This window comes from Sus scrofa, chromosome 1 (genome assembly GCF_054392235.1).
Source record: "Sus scrofa isolate SSC_HxYL_T2T_F1_AM1 chromosome 1, Sscrofa_HxYL_maternal_Yorkshire_Landrace_v2.0, whole genome shotgun sequence".
NCBI classification, from domain to species: Eukaryota; Metazoa; Chordata; class Mammalia; order Artiodactyla; family Suidae; genus Sus; species Sus scrofa.
The window spans coordinates 275149535-275172126 of record NC_139383.1 but is presented as its reverse complement, the minus strand read 5'-3'; the positions used below and the strand labels follow the sequence as shown (position 1 = coordinate 275172126).

General features: G+C 37.7%; 1 protein-coding gene and 2 pseudogenes across 1 annotated transcript; all 3 read right to left on the bottom strand.

The window, feature by feature from the left end:
• Positions 1–5015: 5015 nt before the first annotated feature.
• LOC100510999 (olfactory receptor 1J1-like) lies at positions 5016–5818 on the bottom strand (annotated as a pseudogene).
• Positions 5819–6188: 370 nt separating this feature from the next.
• Positions 6189–7184, bottom strand: LOC100511363 (olfactory receptor 1J4). The gene has a single exon (XM_021082257.2). The coding sequence runs from the start codon at positions 7182–7184 to the stop codon at positions 6189–6191; it is 996 nt and encodes a 331-aa protein (XP_020937916.1).
• A 4819-nt stretch (positions 7185–12003) lies between these two features.
• Positions 12004–14238, bottom strand: LOC146407226 (olfactory receptor 1J4-like; annotated as a pseudogene).
• Between the last annotated feature and the right edge of the window lie 8354 nt (positions 14239–22592).

Here is a 22592-nt window from a genome sequence, read left to right as displayed (position 1 = left end):
CCATGTAGGTCAGTGTGTGAATCAGTCACTAAAAACACAGGGTTATAGGTGCAACATAAACACACATTTTCTCTGTCTCTTTTTCCTAGTCTTCACATCAATGTACACATTCAGGCCAAGTGATGGTTCCCCACCTTGTTCTGATCTCTGCAGGCCCAGGCTACTACCCAAGGACTCATCTATTTTGCCTCTATGGCCTGAGGATATTTAGCACTTCCCCACCTGTTTACAAGAAGGAAAACAATGAACAGGGAAGATCTGCATTTACCAAGAGAACTGAGACCCCAGGGAACATACCTCAAATCTTCTGGTTAAAGAATAAGACAATTGAGTTAATTGCCCAATTTCTTGCATTCCTCTTGAGGTGGATCCAGTGCAGGGGCCAAAGGGGCTGAGTACCATAAGATGTCTCTAATATCAGTGACACATTGGGCTCCCTTCTGCCTGCTCAGGAGGAAAAGGAGTGGCCATGAATACCCTTCAACTATGAAGAACCCACAATGAAATCTGCCACACTGTACACTGCAGAAAGGACTAAACAGAGTAGGACCATCACTTGGGATCCCACACCACCTAACCTGAAATTTTTTGGAGCTAACATCCCATGATCATCATTTATTCCATCCATATTAAACCACAAAATACCCACAAAAGCCAAAGCCATCTTGAGAAAAATGGACAAACCCCTAGGCATCACACTTCCTGATTGCAAACTATAATACCAACTTTTAGAAATAAGCACTGTATGTTACTGGCATTAAAATGCACAAATTAAAAAATGGAACAGAATATTGAGCCCAGAAATAAACTGACACATATATGCCAAACTTACTTTTGACAAAGGCACAAAAAACACACGTTGGGGAAATGTTAGTCTCTTCAGTAAATGGTGCTGGGAAAGTGGATATACACACACAAGCAAATGAAAGTGAATTCCCAACAGTGAAAACAACTGTCTGTGCCATCTTATTATGGGGACTAAAAATGCTTGCCACCTTTTTTGGCAACAACATGGCCATAAGGGAAATATTCAAGTGCATCACACTGTTCACAGCCATGTTCCAACAACATGGGTGGATCTAAAGTATATTATGCTCTGTGAAATAAGGCAGAGAGACAATGTTAAATATCATGATATCTCACTTATGTATGGAGTCTAAAAATCAAAACAACAAATCAAGAAAACAAAATGAAAACAGACTCATAAATACAGAGAAGGAACCAGTGGTTGCCAGAGGGCTTGGTGTCTGGGGGAAAGGGATGAAAAACATGATGTGGATGAAGAGAAAAAAGATCTCCAGGTATATAATAAAGAAACATTGGAGATTTAATATACAGCATAAAGAACAGGATCAATAATACTATAAAAGGTTTTATGGACAGATAGTTACTAGATTAATAACTTTAATTATTTCATAATGTATGAACATGTCAAGTCACCATGTAATACACCTGAAACTAAAGTAAAATTGTTTGTATACTTTATTTCCCATAGCACATTAGCAGGGACTTGAACCATGGACTGTCAGCTTAAAACTGTGATGCTCTACTGACTGAGCTGTTCCTACCCTGAAAATTATATTTCTTTTCTTTTTTTTTTTTTTTTTTTTTAGGACCACACATAAGGAGCTTCCCACGCTAGGGGTCAAATCAGAGCTACAACTGCTGGCCTAAGCCACAGCGATGTGGGATCCAAGCTGTTGTCTGCCACCTATACCACAGCTCATAGCAATGCCAGATCCTTATCCCAATGAGGATGGAAAGGGATTGAATCAGCATCCTCAGGGATGCTAGTCGGGTTTAACCACTGAGTGATGACGAGAACTCCATGGACCCTGCAAATTATATTTCAATAAAGTCAGTAAAGCTTATTGATGCAAGAATAGTCCAATAACATTCATAATGCTGAAAAAATTTGTGAACCTTTGAGTCCTAGGACAAGGGCTTTAGTCATGTTTCCTCATTTATACAAAACATAAGCTTTATATTCTCAATTATTTTAAAAAATTGAACAGCTTTCTTAAGAATTTGTGTTCTTTGGAGTTCCCTTTGTGGCTTATCAGGTTATGAACCTGACTAAGATCCCTGGTCTCACTCACTGGGTGAAGGATCTCTCATTTCTGGAAGCTGTATTGTAGGCTGGCAGCTACAGCTCCAATTCTACCCCTAGCCTTGGAATTTCCATATGCTTCAGCTATAGCCCTAAAAAGAAAAAAAAACTTTTTTTCCAGTTTCTAGTGATCTCATCCTTGTTCAACTAGTGAAGGTGCTCTCTCCCAGGTTCTCTACAGCAAGTTACAATTTTAACTTTTGTAGTTAATGAAGTATTATTTCGGTAGATATTTTGAGTTGCGCAACCACAGCACTTTTCTTAATATAATTTCCACTACATCTAAGAGTCTTTGATGATTCTTATATTGAACAAACTGTTGCAAATATGATGACCAGTGGTGATTTTCCAATTTGATTATTTCCCCTATGTTGATTAGCTCTCTTCCACTATGAGAAGAAACATCCCCTTACTCCACAAGCATTTGATTTTTCATTGATTTATTTATATCATCACAGACTCAGGAATTTTTATTATCTGAGCTGAAACCCATTACTGACATTATTCATTTTGAAGCTCTAATTATTCCACATTTGGTCAATGGGAGCCTCTTCCAGCTGGCTCCTGGGTCCCCATGATTCATTGAGCACTTTTTATTTTCTAACTCAGCAAATGTTCCCTGGTCTTGTTGTGCCCTGGCCCCAGCCTTAGAATCTGCCATTTTTCTAAGTCACTTTAGTTCCTGTTAGAGGAGACTGATATTCAAAAATCAAATTTTGCATTGTGTGTGTTTATAGCATGATTCTAAATGATCTCAGAGAATACAGCCAGGAAACATATATTAAAAAAACACAGGATGTAAAAACTAAAACAAGTAAACTGAAGGAATGGTTACCCATGAGAAATGGGTCAGGAGTGGGGTGGGACAGAAAGAATGGGAAATGGGAACCAGACAGATATTGATATATAATTTCAATCTGTTTATACACATTACAACCCATGAATTCAAAATGGTTATTTTCAATTCTAGCTCAACATAATAGGGTTCTTTCTAGCCTCTCTTTTTTCTATGTACCTCACACAATTCCCCTGGTGAGGACTCAGTCCCTTTTTCAATAAAAGTTTCTTATTTACTAAATATTTGAAGATATGTAACTTCAGAATCTTGAACTGAAACCATTGGTAATAACAAACTAACTTCAGCTCCAAGAATTTGCTTACCAAAAAAATGTGCTTTCATTATTGTGAGGCTAGCTTATAGAAATAAATTCAGGGTTCAATAATAAATTACTTTATTTTCCCCTTTAGTATAATTATGGTATTAACTTGAAATAAAGTTCATTTTTTTCTCTTCTAGTTTGCTTTATTTTCCATCACCTTCTTTTTATTTTTTAGTGGTGAAAATAACATAGTCAAAATTTTACAAATAAATATACACATTTCTCCATTTTTCTATCCTATTCCCACACCAACCCCTGTAGGTAAGCAGTCTCATTAGTTTCAAATTGATTCCTCATGTGTTTCTTCTTCTTAATGGGAATATATATGTATATATTATTTTCCCTTCTTTTTCACATAGGAAGTAGCATGCTATAGATGATCTTTTATGCATTGCTTTTTTCCATTTAATAATATATCTTGGAAATCCCTCCATATTAATTCACAGGTATCTCTGCCATTATTTTTTCATAGCTGTGAAGTACTCAACTGCATGATGTTCCATAGTTCCCTTTTGAAGGCCGAATATAATAGCAGTGATGAACATTCTAAATGCCACTTAATAATATACCTCAAGTGGTTAAAATAGTAAATTTCATGTTAGGTAGTAAATTCTACAATACACTTTTTTAAGAAAAAAAAGTCATAATCTCCACATAAAGCACAGAAAAGAATAACAAAATAATAATAATGAATGATTAATATGTTGATGGAGGGGATATGGTATAACAAATTATAAAGAGAAGTGAGAATAAATATTAAATCAGTTGTGTCAATTATAATACATATAGAAACATGGAAAATATAAATTTGAATACATTCTTATTATATTAGATGTTGGTAGATCAAATTTTCTATAAATACAATTATTGTTAACCTACATAAAAAGAGTGAAAGCCAACTCTACATTGTTAATAACTAACAATTTTAAGATATAAGGACATAAGAAATTTTAAAGTGTTAGAAAAGAAATACATGTAAAAATAACAAAAAAAAAAACCCTGGTATATCTAAACTAATATCAGAGGATGTAAATGAGATGTGAGGGTAGGAGCCATGGCTAAAAATAAACCTCTCCTCACTATAAAGGCAATGGTGTGCTGTTCAATGAGTAAGAAAATGCTCCCTATCACATGATATCAGTACTTTATAGCATTTGCAAATCTCCATAGTGTAATTATGCCCATCATGGCTGATTTCAATTCACCAGCTTGGTGTCATTAACTTTGGAGCTGAAAAGAGAAGTTCACAATCAGCTTGAAGCCAATGCAAGCCAATTTAAGCACATCTTACAGAGAAGAATCCATCCACAAGGAGAAGAACATGAGACTAAATTGGTGTGTTCTCGATAATATAGTATGAGAATATATAATCAAAAACTGACATATCAAAAAGAAAAAGAGAAAATCACAATCATAATTATGTGGAATAATGCACATAGGACTTTTCACATGTAGTTGAAGAGATGATGAAGCAAAAACAAATTAAAGATGAAGACTATTTAACAATTACATTAACAAACTGGACCTTATTGACATATGTTTAACACTATATATGACAGCTGAATGAATAATCATTTAAATTTACAGAATTGCCAACTGTATGATAATTATAGGAGATACATCTCACTGTGTTCATGACTGCAATAAGAGTATTTAGAGATTGTCACTTCAAGAAGGTAGCTCTATTAACAAGTATATCTAAGGCCCATTTTCTGTCTCTGTTCTTGAGGCTATATATGAAGGGGTTAAGCATGGGAGTAACTATTGGATACATGACAGAAGCAAGTATGTTTTGTCATTGGAGTCCCATAATGAGGAGAACAAGGAAACACTAGCAAGTGTCCCTCAGTATAGACACCACAGAGATGGGAGCCATAGGTGGAAGAAACTTTAAAGGGACTCTTGGTGGAAGAGACACTCAGAACTGTGGTTCCCATATGAATATACAAGCCCAGGAAACTACTCAAAGGCAGGATGAAAAGCATTCCACTGGCAGTAAAGATGACCAGCTCATTGAGGGAAGGATCTGAATAGCTCAACTTCAGGAGGGAAATGAGGTCACAGAAGAAGTGGGGGATGATATTATCCACAAAGAAGATAAGCTGGACCAAGTGGAGGGTATGCAGCAGGGTGTGGGTACAACAGACTAACCAGGACCCAGCTACTAAGGAGACACACAGTTCCTGCTTCATGATGGTGCTACAGTGGAGAGGCTGACAAAGGGCCACACACCTGTCATAAGCCATCACTGTGAGAAGGAAATTTTCAAGACTATCAAAAAATGAGGGTAAAATATATTGGCATAGGGGATAGATTGATTCTGAGTCTACATGTCCATCAGCATCTTAGTGGCAATGACAGATGAAAAAGAGATGTCTGTGAGGGGCAAGTGGCTGAGGAGGAAGTATATGGGGGTGTGGAGGCAAGGCCCCAGGATGATGAGCAGGATGATGTGTAGGATCCCCAGCACCATGGTCAGATACATGACCAGGAACAGGGCAAAGAACATGTCCTGATGCTCTGATTGGATGAGTAGCCCCAAGAAGAGTCAACTATATTTCCATTATTTTATTTTTTAATTAAAAAATTAAAAATTTAAAAATCAATGCCCAATATATGACCTTAATAAGACTTAAAATATATACTTACACTTTAAAAAGCTGTAAAATACAAAATGTAATAATTATATAACTCACTTTAAAAATAAATTTAAAGACATTTACATACACACACAAAGAAGATTGGTGGTTTGAAGAATATGAGTTGAACATGTGTGGTGGGTAATGTCTCATTTAGGGTTATGGAGGAGTAAATGGACAAGAGATATGAATAAATTGAAAGATGTTGATCCAATAACAATGACTGTTTAAAGGACAGTCAGAAAAGCACTAGAAACATGGTTGCTCAACACACAATTTTTAAGGCTTTTTTAACAAGGGTATTGAGTTAAATAAGAACATGGTTAGGTGATTCTCACTTGGAAAAAAAATACGGTTTCTGAAAAGAATCCCCAGGGCCTGTTTCATGTCTCTGTTTCTCAGGCTGTAGATGAAAGGGTTCAGCATGGGGGTTACCACTGTGTACATCATGGAAGCAATGATGTCTTTTTCATGGGACTGGCCTGATGAGGAGGAAAAGTACACTGCCATTATTGTTCCATAGAATAGAGACACCACAGAGAGGTGGGAGCCACAGGTGGATAAGGCTTTGCAGACCCCTTTAGTAGAGGGGACCCTCAGGATAGAAAGCCCAATGCGGCCATAAGAGACCAGGATGCCACTCAATGGAAAAACAAGGCCCACAGACCCTACAGTAAATATGACCAGCTCATTGAGAGATGTGTCTGAGCAGGACAACTTAAGCAGGGGGACAAGGTCACAGAAGAAGTGGAGGATGATGTTGTCAGCACAGAAGGACAGTTGAACCAGGAGGAGGGTGTGGGTCAGGGCACTGGCACCGGAGAGGAGCCAGGATCCAGCCAACAGAAAAATACACAGCCTTTCCCTCATGAAAATTGCATAGTGTAGAGGGTGACAAACAGCCACATACCTGTCATAGGCCATCACTGCAAGAAGAAGATTATCAATGCAAGCAAAATGTAAGAAAAAATATGTCTGTGTCACACACCCTGCATAGGGAATGGATTTATCCTGTGTCTGCATGTTCATCAGCATCTTAGGGACAGTGACAGAGGAAAAGGAGATGTCGGTGAGGGCCAAGTGGCTGAGGAAGAAGTACATGGGGGTGTGGAGGCGAGGGTCCAGCCTGATGAGTATGATGATAAGCAGGTTCCCCAGCACCGTGGTCAGGTACATACACAGGAAGAGGGCAAAGAACATGCCCTGATGTTCTGGCTGAATGGGGAGTCCCAGAAGGAGGAACTTGGACACGCTGCTCTGATTCTCCCTCCTCATGCTCCTCTCCTCTCACTCCTCTCCTCTCTGTTGGGGAAGGTCTAGAGTGGGAAATGTCAGAAGCATTGAAGTCACAATGGTGGCCACCACACTAGGGTCTCTCACTTTCTTGTGGAGACCAAAAAAAAAAACTGCCTGCATTTCTTATATCACCTAGTGTTAACAAAGCAAGTGACACACCCTCAACACTCAACATGATTCCTTTCAATGAAAACCAGAGCTAATTTTTTTCTTTTTAATCAACCATGATTCTGACACTAAGCTATTAATTGGACATACAAGATTAAATGGGACCTATGGGACCTCTTTCCTCACATTACTAACCCTCGAGAGCACAGCTGACTAAAGACTGACTATATGTGTGAAACTGAAGCCTGATTCATTATGATTTTGTCCCACCATTCTCTTGCCTTATGTCTTGTGATGTAAAATCTCTTTTGACCTCAGGTTGTCCCTCTATAATGTGAAGATGCCAATATCACACATTCATAGAGTTAACAAGAAGGAGTTTAATTCATTAGGCATTAATATCTAAGAACAATTTCCTCCATAAGTAAACAACAAAAATTGCACAGATTATTTTTATGAGAGGATCTACATCATCTGCCCTCAAAATAGCATCAAGTTCAGAAATTTCATAAAACACTATTATGATGTAGTCAGCCTAAAAGACCAGAAGTGGCTAACATTTATGTTAACTTATCTGAGCTCTCACACTCTTCAGGTGAGTTTCTGAGCTCATATGCTATCACTGGAGTAAGTTCCCTGGTGGAATTTGTCTTAATGTATGTTTATCATCTTGCCTAGAAAGAAACCTTACTTCAGTTCATGCACCTCCATCCATCTCTCTACATTTCATCTTCCAAGATGGCTCAGATCTGGATATTCATTAGTAGGAAGACAACTGAGATCTGAGATAGGGTCTGAGAGTGAGAGATACTGAAGGATTGGTGTGTCTATTAGAATTCAGTTACCTGATTGACCAGAACCCTTTCCCAATGTAGATCTTCAGACTGATAATGATTCACAGTTAATTAACAGTATGTCAGACAAATACTTTTTTTGCATTATTGCCTCACTGAATTTTTCAAAAGTCCAACAAGGGAAGAGTTTCTCTTGTTTCTCAGAGGGTTAAGGACCCCTGACTTTGTCTCTGGGAGGATGTGAGATTGACTCCAGCCCTTATTCAGTGGATTAAGGAACCAGCGCTGCCACAAGTGGTGACATAGGTTACAGATGCAGCTTGGATTTGATCCCTAGACTGGGAACTTCTAGATGTGGCTGTAAAAAAAAATGAAAACAAGCAATGGGATTCTGCTGTGTAGCACTGGAAACTCTGTCTAGTCACTTATGATGGAACATGTAATGTGAGAAAAAAAGAACATATACATTCATGTGTAACTGGGTCACCATGCTGTACCCTAGGGGGAAAATATATATATATATATAAATGAAAAAAATAAATTGAATATGCAAAAAAAGAAAACAAACAAAACTCATTAACTACATACTCAGGAGTAGAAAACTAGCATAATTATAGAGTTAGTAACTGCTGTAGTCACAATTCCCTCCCATGCTATTAAAATTATTTTGGAATCTTTGCTCCTATGACCCTAGTGTTCCTCCCTCTCTTTAGTTAGATAAAATTCACAGGACCCTAAGAAGAATTACTTCAGGATTTGAAGGAGTGCTTCTGCTCAGATAACTTTCCATACTCATATTCCTGCAGCCCTTTATTTTGCCAATGTCTTTTATATGCCTTCAATTTCATTCAATCCATCAAACTTTATTTGTGTCTAGCAAGTAGAGAATACTGTGTTTTTTTTCCCTCTGTATTACCAACAGGAGCAGTGAAATCACTTAAACAGTCTCACGTAGATATGCTATAATAGAGGCTGCTTCATAGCCTGATTTCCTTCCTTCCTTCCTTCCTTTTTTCTTTTCTTTTTATTTTTCTTCTTTTCTTTTCTTTCTTTCTCTCTTTTCTTTCTCTCTCTTTCTTTCTCTCTTTCTTTCTTTTTATTTCTCTCTCTTTCTCTCTCTCTTTCTTTCTTCTCTCTCTCTCTATCTCATTCTTTCTTTCTCTTCCTTTTGCTTGCTTTTTAGGGCTGCACCTGTATCATATGGGATTTCTAAGACCAAGGGTCAAATCTGAGCTGCAGCTGCCCACCTAATCCACAGCCACAAAAACTATGGATGCAAGTAGGGTCTGTGGCCTACACCAGAGCTCACAGTAACATTGGATCCTTAACCCAATAAGTGAGGCCAAGGATCAAACCCACACCCTAATGGATACTTCAGGTCCATAATCCACTAAGTAACAACAGGAACTCCTTCAAAGTTTGATTTTCTGATCATATTTTCACTAGAGAAAGAATCCACCACTTTTTATTGGGGGGCAGAAAAGCTAAAGTCAAATGTTAAATGTGAAAAGATAAATGTTAAAATATGCTTGGGATAGGAACTTGATATTGTGTAACAATCTGTTGGTAGATTCTTGCTCCAGACCAGGGAGTTGCTGGGTGTTATTAATTGACTCAGTTGCTGGGTGATATAAGGACGGACCAGACAATTGACCCTCCCACCAAGCACAGGCTTCTCACTGAAAGCTGCTGGGTCAGACTTAGCCCAGGATCTCACAGATATCCTGCAGGAGAACCAGAGATCCTAATGACATCCAGGAGCTGCAATGGGAACAGAACGGAATAATACAGATGTGGTACTTTTATTCCATCATCACCATGTGCAAAGAGGTGACTGTATAATTGCTCAGTAGTGAAGAGGAGACTGAGTGTGACCTAGGGCATGGTGTTGAGAGAAAGACTATGGATGGGCTTTATTTTTCTGTCTTCATACCAAGTATTGTCCTATGTAGAATAGAAAATGGAGAGTCAAGTTTTAGGGTCTCCATGGGGCTACAATTTGCTAAGTGCTTATGATGTGCCTAGCTTCTTAAGGACCCTACAGACAAGATATGTCAGCAAATAGCATGATTCCATGTAACAGCAATGGATGCTGAGAATAACCAAACCCAAGGTCACCAATCAATTAAGTGAGGAAAAGATAAAGATCCGTGTGTCCACATATGTGATCCAAGAAGTGAGGAATTTGTTTCTAAACTGTTCTACCAAAATTGAAGCAGAGTGTCAAAAACATTGAGTTTCCAGCAGCCCTGCTGGAGTAGTCAAATCACAGAAAAATAGATGATGATATTCTTCAAAATAGGTTTCCTGTGGAACTGACTGTGTGGATTCTGGTCTTAGGCAAGTGGAGAATAAAAAATGTGAAAATTTAAAACACACACACACAGATATTTATTTCTTCCATGTGAAGGAAGTCAAGCTGTGTATTTTCTACACAAAAGCATGCACTCATGCTAAATGGAGATTTATAGATTTCTATGGATTATACTCTCACTAGATAAATATAATCAAGGTGTGAGTCAGCTTCACAAAAATTTGTGCAAAACTCACAAACAAAATACACATGTGCTATACAGCTACACACACAGAACAATGAAGCATCTTAGACCAGGGGCACTGTCGACACAAGTTGTCATTCATATTCAAACCCAAGTAGTGCACAAGGTCTTACACACAGCACACAAGCAGCACATGCACATAGAACAAGCACACTCTGAGGAAATATCAAGGCTTCTGTGACCTCTTTATATCCTAGTGTGTGTCATTCAGTGTGTTTGTCAGTTATACATACACATAGATTCAAAAAACACAACATGCAGACACAAATACTTTTAACTTCTCTGATGGCCACACACATGCTTACACATAGACACACAATGCATGACTATGGAGGTTTCTGGGCTCCTTCGGAGTTATACTTGTGCTCTGTGTTCAAACAACTTCTGCTTCACTCTGTTACCTGAATCCTCACTTTCTTTCTGGAAACCCAGAATCCAAAGAAAAAGAGCAAACCTTGGTGGTCTGAAGAACTTACAGACTCTCATTTCAATTCAGAATCTTAACTGAATACTTATAGCTTTGGAGGGCCAGAAGCCCAGACATGGAATCAATGTAAACATCCATCAATAGATGAATGATAATGAAGATGTGCTACATATATATAAAGCAGAATACTACTCAGCCAAAAAAAAAAGAATGAAATAATGCCATTTATAGCAACATGGATAGAGCTAAAATTATCATACTTAATGCAGTAAGCCAGCCAGAAAAATTACACATGATATGATATTGCTTATATGTGGTATCTTAAAAAATGATATAAATGAACTTGTACACAAAACAGAAATAAGACCCTCAGACATAGAAAACAAACTTATGTTTACCAAAGGGGAAAGGAGGGAGGGACAACTTAGAAGTTTGGGATATAGACACTGCTATATATAAAACAGATGATTAACAAGGACCAATATTATTGCATGTGGAACTATACTCAATATTTTGTAATAACATATAAGGGAAAACAACCTAAAACAATACATATACTTTATAATATATATAAAAATAATCATTTTGTTATATACCTGAAACAAAAAGAAATTGTAAAAGACAAATAAATTCCAATTAATTAATTAATCAATTAAAAATTGAAAAACTAATGCCCAAGAATAGATCACCATAATAATACCTAAAATATATGTATACTTCAAAAAAGCTGTAAAAATGCCAAGTGTAATAATAATATAAAACATTGGGAAAAAAACAAAATTTAAACACACAGAGGCACATACACACAAAGGAGTTGGGTGCTTTGAGACCACAAGATGAATGTGTGTTGTGGATAATGTCTTATAGGGTTATGGAAGAACAAATGGACTAGAGATATGACCAAAGGGAAAGAGATTATTCCAATAACAATGAGAATTTAAAAGAAAGTTAGAAAAGTTCTAGTGGCATGGGTGATCAACACACCCATATTAAGGTTTTCTAACAAGGTCAGTGAGTGAAATAAGAACATGATTAGTTGATCCTCACTTGGCTGAAAGGTTATTGTTTCTGAAAAGAATCCCCAGAGCCAATGTCATGTCTCTGGTTCTCAGGCTGTAGATGAAAGGGTTCAGCATGGCAGTGACCACTGTGTACATCATGGAAGCAATGATGTCTTTGTTGTAGGACTTGCCTGATGAGGAGGGAAGGTACACTGCTGCGAGGAGCCAAGAAGATACAAGGAGCCAAGGAATGGAGCTTGCCTAATGGTACAAGACTGAGGGCAGATTCCTACTCATAAAAAGGGACCTGCCTGAATGGTGCAAGCCGAAGGTGGGCTTCTGGTCAGGATAGAAGCCTGTCTGTACAGTGAAAAATTGAGGGCAGGCTGAAGCCTACCTGTATGGTGGAAAACTGAGGGGAGCCTGAGACCTGCATATAGGGTGCAACCTGAGGGCAGGCCTCAGGTCACATGTCTCTCATGTTGATGTTGATGGGGAAGAATTGGGGCTTTCCTGGGAAAACAATTTCCATGTTTGCGCTGGAGAACATGGATTCTTTCTCAGGTGACCTAGTCTTTCCTGTGGTTTTGTTATTAAATTTTCATCAGTCTTTCCTGATTATTTACTTATTATTCTTATTTTCCATTCTTATTTTCCTGTGGTGATTTGTGATTTAAAAAAATTACAACAATAATATAATAAGAATTTCATCCAGAAGGACTTTTCCCTATTCAAATCCAACTTAATTAAAACATAGTGTTTATCTACTAACTAGTTATAGAGTAAACTTTAGAGTTAGGATTTTAATGAGGTCTATAGAAGTTACACACATATTATTCATTATCAAAAGAAACCCAGCTGTGAGTTTTGTCCTTGATTTTTAGAAACTTTTAGTGGTTGCTAACTAAATTGATTTGTATTTTCTCACACTGTCTCTCTGCCAAGGACACTTTGAAGATAGACACTAGTCCAAAGACAAGATTTTTTGTGTCTCTAACTTTTTCAGCTTGTGGGAACTGGCTGGCCATGGGATGGTTTGTGCTGGGTCTCCTCTTTCTCACATGATATTCTGTGCCTGTTCTTGAATTGTACTCACTAAATTTAGTTAGGCTGAAGATTTTAAGACATGACATATTGGTACTGTACCATGTGATCAAAAAACAAAGCCTAATATTTAACCAATTTACTTTTAACACTATGATGTAATCTGTAGTGAAAAATTGTCTATATAATCAACCACTTATGCCAATAAAGTTTGAGCAGTCCAGTGCCCTGAAAGAAGGGACAATTAGACTGTATCCATTGCACACACTGATTCTGTCCATCTCCTTCAGGGAAAGTGTACACTCCCTGGCAGCTGGAGCCAGACTCTGGCACACTTCCATCATTGTTCCATTGAATAGAGACACCACAGATAGGTGGGAGCCACAGGTGGACAAGGCTTTGCAGATCCCTTTAGTAGAGGGGATCCTCAGAATGGAGACACCAATGTGGCCATAAGATATTAGGATGCTGTGCAATGGAAAAATAACAAATGCAGCCCCTACAGTGAATATGACCAGCTTATTGAGAGAGGTGTCAGAAAAGGACAGCATAAGTATGGAAGAAAGTTCACAGAAGAAGTGGGGGATTATGCTGTCAGCACAGGAGGACAGTGGAACCAGGAGGGTGGAGTGGGTCAGAGCACTGGCAGCAGAGAGGAGCCAGGATCCAGGCAACAAACATATAAAAAGCTCCTCCCTCATGATGATGGCATAGTGAAGAGGATGACAAATGGCCACATACCAGTCATAGGCCATCACTGCAAGAAGTTCATCAATGCAAGCAAGAAATAAGAAAAAATATGTCTGTGTTACACACCCTGCATAGGCAATTGAATGTTCCTGAGTCTGTATGTTCATCAGCATCTTAGGGACAGTGACAGAGGAAAAGGAGATGTCTGTGAGTGCCAAGCAGCTGAGGAAGAAGTACATGGGAGTGAGGAGGCGAGGGTCCAGCCTGATGAGTATGATGATGAGCATGTTCCCCAGATTTGTGTCAGGTACATGCTAGGAACAGGGCAAAGAACATGCCCTGTTGCTCTGGCCAGATGGGGAGCACCAAGAGAATGAACCAGGACAGGCTGCTCTGGTTCTCCCTCCTCATGATGCTATTCTCACTTCTGCGAATGAAGACAAATGGGAAATGCCAGGAACTTAGAATTATTGTGTACAGCAGTTACCATGTGGTCACACATGCACTCTCAGAGTGACTGTCAGTGTACAGACAGATCTCACTGTGCTATACTCACAGACTGATCCCTCTTCCTCTCTGGTGAGAGCAATGCGATGTGATTTGTCTGAACACTGACACAGTCACATGGAGAAATTACATGACTTCAATCCAGGACTTCAGTGGAAATCAGGAACAGCTCAACATTTTTTTTTTTTTTTACTGAATGGGGACACTACGTTAGACATTTGGGAGAGCGTAATAAATTAAACACAGTCCCTTCCCTCTCTTTACTGTCAGATGGCTTATACGCTTATGGCTTTCTTACACACAAAACACACACACACACCACTTAAAGCATTATTGGGGAGGTTAATGTACCATGTACAAAATCAATGCTCAAACAAAAAATAACTTATCATTAGAATGACTAAAAATAGTAAAGGAAGGAAGGAAGGAAGGAAAGAAAGGAGAGAAAGAAAGAAAGAAAGAAAGAAAGAAAGAAAGAAAGAAAGAAAGAAAGAAAGAAAGAAAGAAAGAAAGAAAAAGAAAGAAAGAAAGAAAGAAGGAAGAAGGAAGGAAGAAAGGAAGGGAGGGGAGAAGGAAAATTATGACAGTTCATCAAAAAAACAAACAATTACCAAATGATTATAAAATTTTACCTCTGGATATGTACACAAAGGAATTGAAGCAGGAGCCAAAGAGGTATTGATACAGCCTTGCTTAAAACATCATTATTCACAATACCCAAAATATGGGAGAAAAACCTTGTCTTTTAACAAATTAATGGATAAATATTTTATGGTCTTATACATACTGTGGAATATTATTCAGCCATAAAAATGAATGGAATACTGACACAGCCACAACATTAATGAATCTTGAAGACATTATGCTAAGTAAAATCATGAAGTCACAAAAGTGTAAATACTATAAGATTCCAGTTAGATTATTGGAATAGTCAAATTAATAGAGACAATTTTGGAATGTAGATAATCAAGGGCTAGGGTGGGGAGGAAAATGAGGTGTTATTGTTCAGTGGTTACAGAATTTCCTTTTAGGAAGATACAAAATTTCTGGAAATAGATGGTGGTAATGGTTGTACCACAACATGAATTAGTGCCACAGAACTGTACACAAATATTGAAATATTATGTTAAAAATATATATATATATTTATCACAGTAAAAATTTTAATTTATAAAATATATCACAAGAGTCAATGAATCATTGACTAAAAACAGCAATCTAAAAAGGAGTAACCCCCAAAATAAACAAATTGTCTCATTTTTTGGGCAGGATGAGTAAGCAGACAACAGTAACTAAAGAGGACAAAAATATGAGGAGTCCATCAAACAAGATCAAGTAGCTTCATGAAAATGTGTGATTATTTCTGAGGTCTCACTCTCCATGAAACAGTACAGGTGCAGAACACAGCCCTTAAAGAGTAGTAGATCCACATCATTTGACTCATTGCATTTTTAATAAATATGCCAATAAATAGTTTCCTTCATATCTGCCATCATCCCTCGATCCCCTTCCATCATGAGGGCTTTAAAATGTCTCAGTTCTGAGAACACATGCAAAGTGAAGGACATGTGAATTTGCCTGATGAGGTGACCAGATGCTGTAGGTCAAAGAATATATATCAGGATTCACAGACATCTGATTAACTAGACAGGGTTCCAAAAGTTACCCCACCCTGTTCCCCAGAGTGGAAATGTGGAAATCATTAAGTATTGATGAGGAATATTGTGAGAAGTTCAGCAGCCTTCAAATCATCTGGACAAAGAGTCATCAACTTAACATAAAGAGGACTTTGTTTGCTGCCTGTTTATGACTAGAGCTAAAACAATTGAAGATTCAGGCTGTGTGTCTGTCTGACCAGGTTGAATGCATAAATATATTTTCAAAGCCCTCACATGGGCCTCTCAGCTCTACAGCCATCCAGGAGAAGGGCAGGAGATTATGAGTGTGTTATACACAGAAACACACAGCATGACACAGAATGACACAAAAACAAAACCCCAGGTGCTGCATTTTGGCCCACTCTCTTACCTATACTCATCCTTGTCAGAAGTGTGGAGGTTTGTATGGATTCATACCAACTTTATAATGAAATCTTTTGTCATACACCACTTAAAAAGCATTCAAACATGAACATTTCTTCATTGTTGGTGGGGAAGTAAAATGGTGCCACCATTATGGAAAACAGTATGGTGATTCCCCAAGACATTAAAAGTAGAAGTACCACATGATCCAGAAATCCCACTTCTGGGTGTACACCAGAAAGTTTTGGAATAAGGGTCTCAGAGATACATCTACTCTCCCATGTACATTGCAGCACTGTGCTCAATAGATAAGCTATGGAAACAAGCTGATTTCCATCAACAGAAGAATGGATAAATATGGCATATACACACAATTGGATACTATTTTGTCTTAAAAAAGGAAATTCTGCCATTTCTGTCAACATGGATGAACCAGGAGTATGTTATGCTAAGTGAAATAAGCCAGTCCTATAAGGAAAAATATTGAATAATTTCCCTTTAAGAAACTCATAGAAGCAGAGAATAAATGGCAGTCACCAAGGGATAGGGTGAAGAGGAATGGTAGTGTTGATATTTAAATGAAATAAATTGTCAGTTATGCAAGATGACCTCTTTCTAGAGACCTGTTATATAGCATAATACCTAGAGTCAAAAACACTACACAGTGTACCTAAAAATTCCTTAATGTAGAAGATCTCATGATAAGTTTTCTCACCACAAAAAAAAAGGACACAAGGACAATTTTAGAGGAGACAGATGTATTGATGACCTTGATTGTGGTGATAGCTTCACAAGTAGGTGAACATGTCCAAACTTCTCAAAATTTCATACATTATATATGTGCAGTTTTGTGTATATGAATTATACTTCACAAGCTGTTTTTAAAGAATCATGTGAAGACGACATACAGTCACCCAACACAACTCACAAACCATACGCATGCACACAGAAACACCACTAAGCAACATAAGAATGACATGTGGTCAAACCAAAACACAATTAACATAAAAAGAAGCAACTTCCACACAGCAACCCAAGCACACACATGTATATTGCAGATTTCCAGCCTCCATGGTCTATTATTGGCACTATACAATAGGACTTTCCACAAGGATAGAAATACTCTATAGCCATGTTATCCAATACAGCAGCACCAGTCTCCTGTGACTACTGGAGACTTGAAATATAGCTACTGCAACTGAGGAACCAAAATTATAATTTAATGTCATTTTAATTAATTTTAAGGTGATGGCCACATGGGGCTGGTGGCAACATGTATGTCAGTGTGTGAATCAGTCACTAAAAATACATGACTATAAAAGCAATGTAAACACAAATTTTTCTCTATCTCTTTTTCCTAGTCCTCACATCATTGTACACATCTAGGCCAATAGATGGTTCCCCATCCTGCTCAGTTCTCTGGTGGTCCAGGCTGCTACCTGAGGATATATCTTTTTTTTTTTTTACTTTTTTTAAATTTATCACATTTGTAGTTGTATAACGATCATAACAGTCTGATTTCACAGGATTTCCATCCCACAGCCCAAGCACATTCCCCCACCCCCAAAACTGTCTCATCTGGAGACCATAAGGTTTTCAATGTCTGTGAGTCAGCATCTGTTCTGCAAAGAAGTTCAGTCTGTCCTTTTTTCAGATTCCACATGTCAGTGAAAGCATTGGATGTTGGTGTCTCATTGTATGGCTGACTTCACATAGCATGATCATTTCTAGGTCCATCCATGTTGCAAAAAATGCTGGTATTTCGTTCTTTTTATGGCTGAGTAATATTTCATTGTGTATATGTACCACATCTTACGGATCCACTCCTCTGTAGATGAGCATTTAGGTTGTTTACATGGCTTGGCTATTGTAAATAGTGCTGCAATGAACATTGGAGTATATGTGTCTTTGTGAGTCATGGTTTTCCCTGGATAGATGCCCAGGAGTGGGATTGCTGGATCAAATGGTAGTTCTATGTTTACTTTTCTGAGGAATATCCATGCTGCTTTCCACAGTGGTTGCACCAATTTACACTCCCACCAACAGTGTACTAGGGTTCCTTTTCTCCACCCCCTCTCCAGCAGTTATTGTTTGTAGACTTTTGGACGATGGCCATTCTGGCTGGTGTAAGGTGGTACCTCATCGTGGTTTTGATTTGCATTTCTCTAATAATGAGTGATGCTGAACATCTTTTCATGTGTTTCTCGGCAATCTGTATGTCTTCTTTGGAGAACTGTCTGTTTAGATCTTCCACCCATTTTTTGATGGGGTTGTTTGTTTTTTTGGTATGGAGCTGCAGAAGGTGTTTATTAATTTTGGAGATTAATCCCTTGTCAGTTGATTCACTTGCAAAGATTTTCTCCTATTCTGTGGGTTGTCTTTTTGTGTTGTTTAGGGTTTCCTTTGCTGTGCAGAAACTTTTAAGTTTAATTAGGTCCCATTAGTTTATTTTTGTTTTTATTGACAATACTCTGAGAGGTGGATCTGAGATAATGATGCTGTCATTTATGTCAGAGAGTGTTTGGCCTGTGTTTTCCTCTAGGAGTTTGATAGTGTCTGGTCTTCTATCTAGGTATTTAATCCATTTGGAGTTTATTTTTGTGTATGGTGTTAGGGAGTATCCTCATTTCATTCTTTTCCATGTGGCTGTCCAGTTTTCCCAGCACCACTTATTGAACAAGCTGTCCTTTCTCTATTGTATAGTCTTGCTTCCTTTGTCATAGATTAGTTGACTCTAAGTGCATGGGTTTAATTCTAGGCTTTCTATCTGGTTCCACTGATCTATATGTCTGTCTTTGTGCCAGTACCATGCAGTTTTGATGACTGTTGCTTTGTAGTATAGTCTGAAGTCTGGGAGCCTGATTCCTCCAGCTCCATTTTTCTTTTTCAGGATATCTTTGGCTATTCTGGGTCTTTTGTGCTTCCAAACAAACTGAAATATTTTGTTGCAATTCTGAAAAAAATGTCCTTGGTAATTTGATAGGGATTGCATTGAATCTGTAGATTGCCTTGGGGAGTATAGTCATTTTGGTAATTTTAACTCTTCCAATCCAGGAGCATGGTATATCTTTCCATCTATTTGTGTCATCATAGATTTCTTTCATCAGTGGCTTGTAGTTTTCAGAGTATAGGTCTTTTCTTTTTTTAGGTAAGTATACTCCTAGGTATTTTATTATTTTGGATGCAATGGTAAATGGGATTGCTTCCCTAATTTCCTTTTCTCCTTTTTCATTGTTAGTATATAGAAACGCTATCCATTTCTGTGTATTGATTTTGTATCCTTGACTTTGCCAAATTCATGGATAAGCTCTAACAGTTTTCTGGTTGAGTCTTTAGGATTCTCTAGGTATAGTATCATGTCATCTGCAAATAGCAATAGTTTTACTTCTTCCTTTCCAATTTGGATTCCTTTTATTTCTTTTTCTTCTCTGATTGTTGTGGCTAGGCCTTCCAGAACTATGTTGAAGAGTAATGGCGAGAGCAGACATCCTTGTCTTGTTCCTGATCTCAGTGGGAATTCTTTCAGCTTTTCACCATTGAGAATGATGTTCGCTGTGGGTTTGTCATATATGGCCTTTACCATGTTGATGTAGGTTCCCATTATGCCAACTTTCTGAAGGGTTTTTATCAGAAATGGGTGTTGGATTTTGTCAAAGTCTTTTTCCACGTCTATTGAGAGGATCATATGGTTTTTATTCTTCCATTTGTTAATGTGGTGTATCACACTGATGGATTTGCAGATATTGAAGCTATCTTGCATCCCTGGGATAAATCCCACTTGATCATGATGTACAATACTATTAAAGTATTGTTGGATGTGGTTTGCTAGGATTTTGTTGAGGGTTTTTGCAGCAATGTTCATCAGTGATGTTGGCCTACAGTTTTCTTTTTTTGTGGAGTCTTTGTCTGGTTTTGGTACTAGGGTGACAGTTGCCTCATAGAATGAGTTTGGGAGAATCCCTTCTGCAATTTTTTGAAATAGTTTCAGAAGGTGAGGTGTTAGCTCTTCTCTAAATGTTTGATAGATATCGCCTGTGAAGCCATCAGGTCCTGGACTTTTGTTTGTTGGAATTTTTTAAATCACAGTTTCAATTTCAGTTCTTTTGATGGGTCCATTCATCTTTTCTATTTCATCTTGGTTTAGTCTTGGAAGATTGTACTTTGCTAAGAATTTTTCCATTTCTCCAGGGGTTTCCATTTTATTGGCATATGGTTGCATATAGTAGTCTCATGATCCTTTGTATTTCTGTTATGTCCGTTATTACTTCTCCTTTTTCATTTCTAATTTTATTGATTTGAGTCCTCTCTCTTTTTTTCTTGGTAAGCCTGGCTAGGAGTTTATCAATTTTGTTGATCTTTTCAAAGAGCCTGCTTTTCATTTCATTTATCTTTCTTATGGTTTTCCTTGTTTCTATTTCATTGATTTCTGCTCTGATCTTAATGATTTCTTTCCTTCTACTAACTTTAGGTCTTGTCTGTTCTTCTCTCTCAAGCTGCTTTAGATGTAAAGTTAGCTGTTTATTTAGGCTTTTTCTTGTTTCCTGAGGTGGGCTTGTATTGCTATAAACTTTCCTCTTAGAACAGCCTTTGCTACAACCCATAGGTTTAGGAGTGTTGTGTCTTCACTGTCACTTGCTGCTAGGTATTTTTAAATTTCCACTTTGATTTCTTCAGTGATCCATTGGTTGTTTAGTAGCATGTTGTTGAATCTCCACGTTTTTGTGTTTGTTGCAGATTTTTTCTTGTTGATTTCCAGTGGTATAGCACTGTGGTTGGAAAAGATGCTTGATATGATTTCAATTTTCCTAAAGTTACTGAGGTTGGATGTATAGCCCAGGATATGATCAATCTTAGAGAATGTTCCATGTGCATTTGAGAAGAATGTGTATTCTGTTGCTTTTGGATGAAATGTCCTATAAATATGTATGAAGTCCATCTGGTTTAATGCTTCATTCAGGGCCTGTGTTTCCTTATTGATTTTCTGTCTGGTTGATCTGTCCATTTCTGTAAGTGGGGTGTTAAAGTCCCCCACTATGATTGTGTTATTGTCAATTTCTCCTTTTTAAGTTTGTTAGCAGTTGCCTTATATATTGTGGTGAACCTGTGTTGGGTGCATAGATATTTAAAATTGTTATATCAAATTCTTGGATTCCTCCTTTGATCATTATGTAATGTCCTTCTTTGTCCCTGAAAATATTCTTCATTTTAAAGTCTATTTTGTCTGATATGAGTATTGCTACTCCAGCTTTCTTTTGATCCCCGTTTGCGTGAAATATTTTCTTCCATCCTCTCACTTTCAATTTGTATGTGTCCCTAGAAGTGAAGTGGGTCTCTTGAAGACAGCATATATATTGGTATTGTTTTTTGTATCCATTCAGCCAGTCTATGTCTTTTGGCTGGGGCATTTAGTCCATTAACATTTAAGGTAATTATTGATATTATGTTCTTATTGCCATTTTATTAATTACTTTGGATTTGTTTTGGCTGGAATTTTTCCTTTCCTTCTTCTCTTGTTCTTTCTGCCTATAGAAGTTCCTTTAGTATTTGTTGTAAGGCTGGTTTAGTGTTGCTGAATTCTCTCAGCTTTTGCTTATCTGTGAAGGTTTTGATTTCTCCTTCAAATCTGAACGAGAGCCTTGCTGGGTAGAGTAATCATGGTTGGAGGTTTTTTCCTTTCATCATGTTGAGTATATCATGCCACTCCCTTCTGGCCTGCAGAGTTTCTATTGAAATATCTGCCGATAGCCTTATCAGGGTTCCCTTGTATGTTATTTGTTTCTTTTGCCTAGCTGCTTTCAAGATTTTCTCTTTGTCTTTAATTTTGGTCAGTTTGATTAATATGTGTCTCTAGGTGTTCCTCCTTGGGAGATATTTTGTATTGTACTCATTGTGTTTCCTGGATTTGAGTGAGTGATTTCTTCCCCATGTTAGGGAAGTTTTCAGCTATTATCTCTTGGAATAATTTTTTCTGTCCCTTCCTTTCACTGTTCTCCTTCTGTCAACGCTATAATATGAATGTTGGTGCATTTCACGTTGTCCCAGAGTTCTCTGAGACTCTCTTCATTTGTTTTCAATCTTTTTTCTCTTTTCTGTTCTGCTTCCATAATTTCCACTAACCAGTCCTCCACCTCACTTATTCGTTTTTCTGCCTCCTGTATTCTGCTGTTAGCTGCTTCTAGTGAATTTTTCATTTCAGTTATTGTATTTTGCATCTCTTCTTGTTTAAGTTGTATATCT

Excerpts from the sequence above, each read along its gene's own strand:
- LOC100511363 (XM_021082257.2), bottom strand. The coding sequence starts at position 7,184 with ATGAGGAGGGAGAATCAGAGCAGCGTGTCCAAGTTCCTCCTTCTGGGA.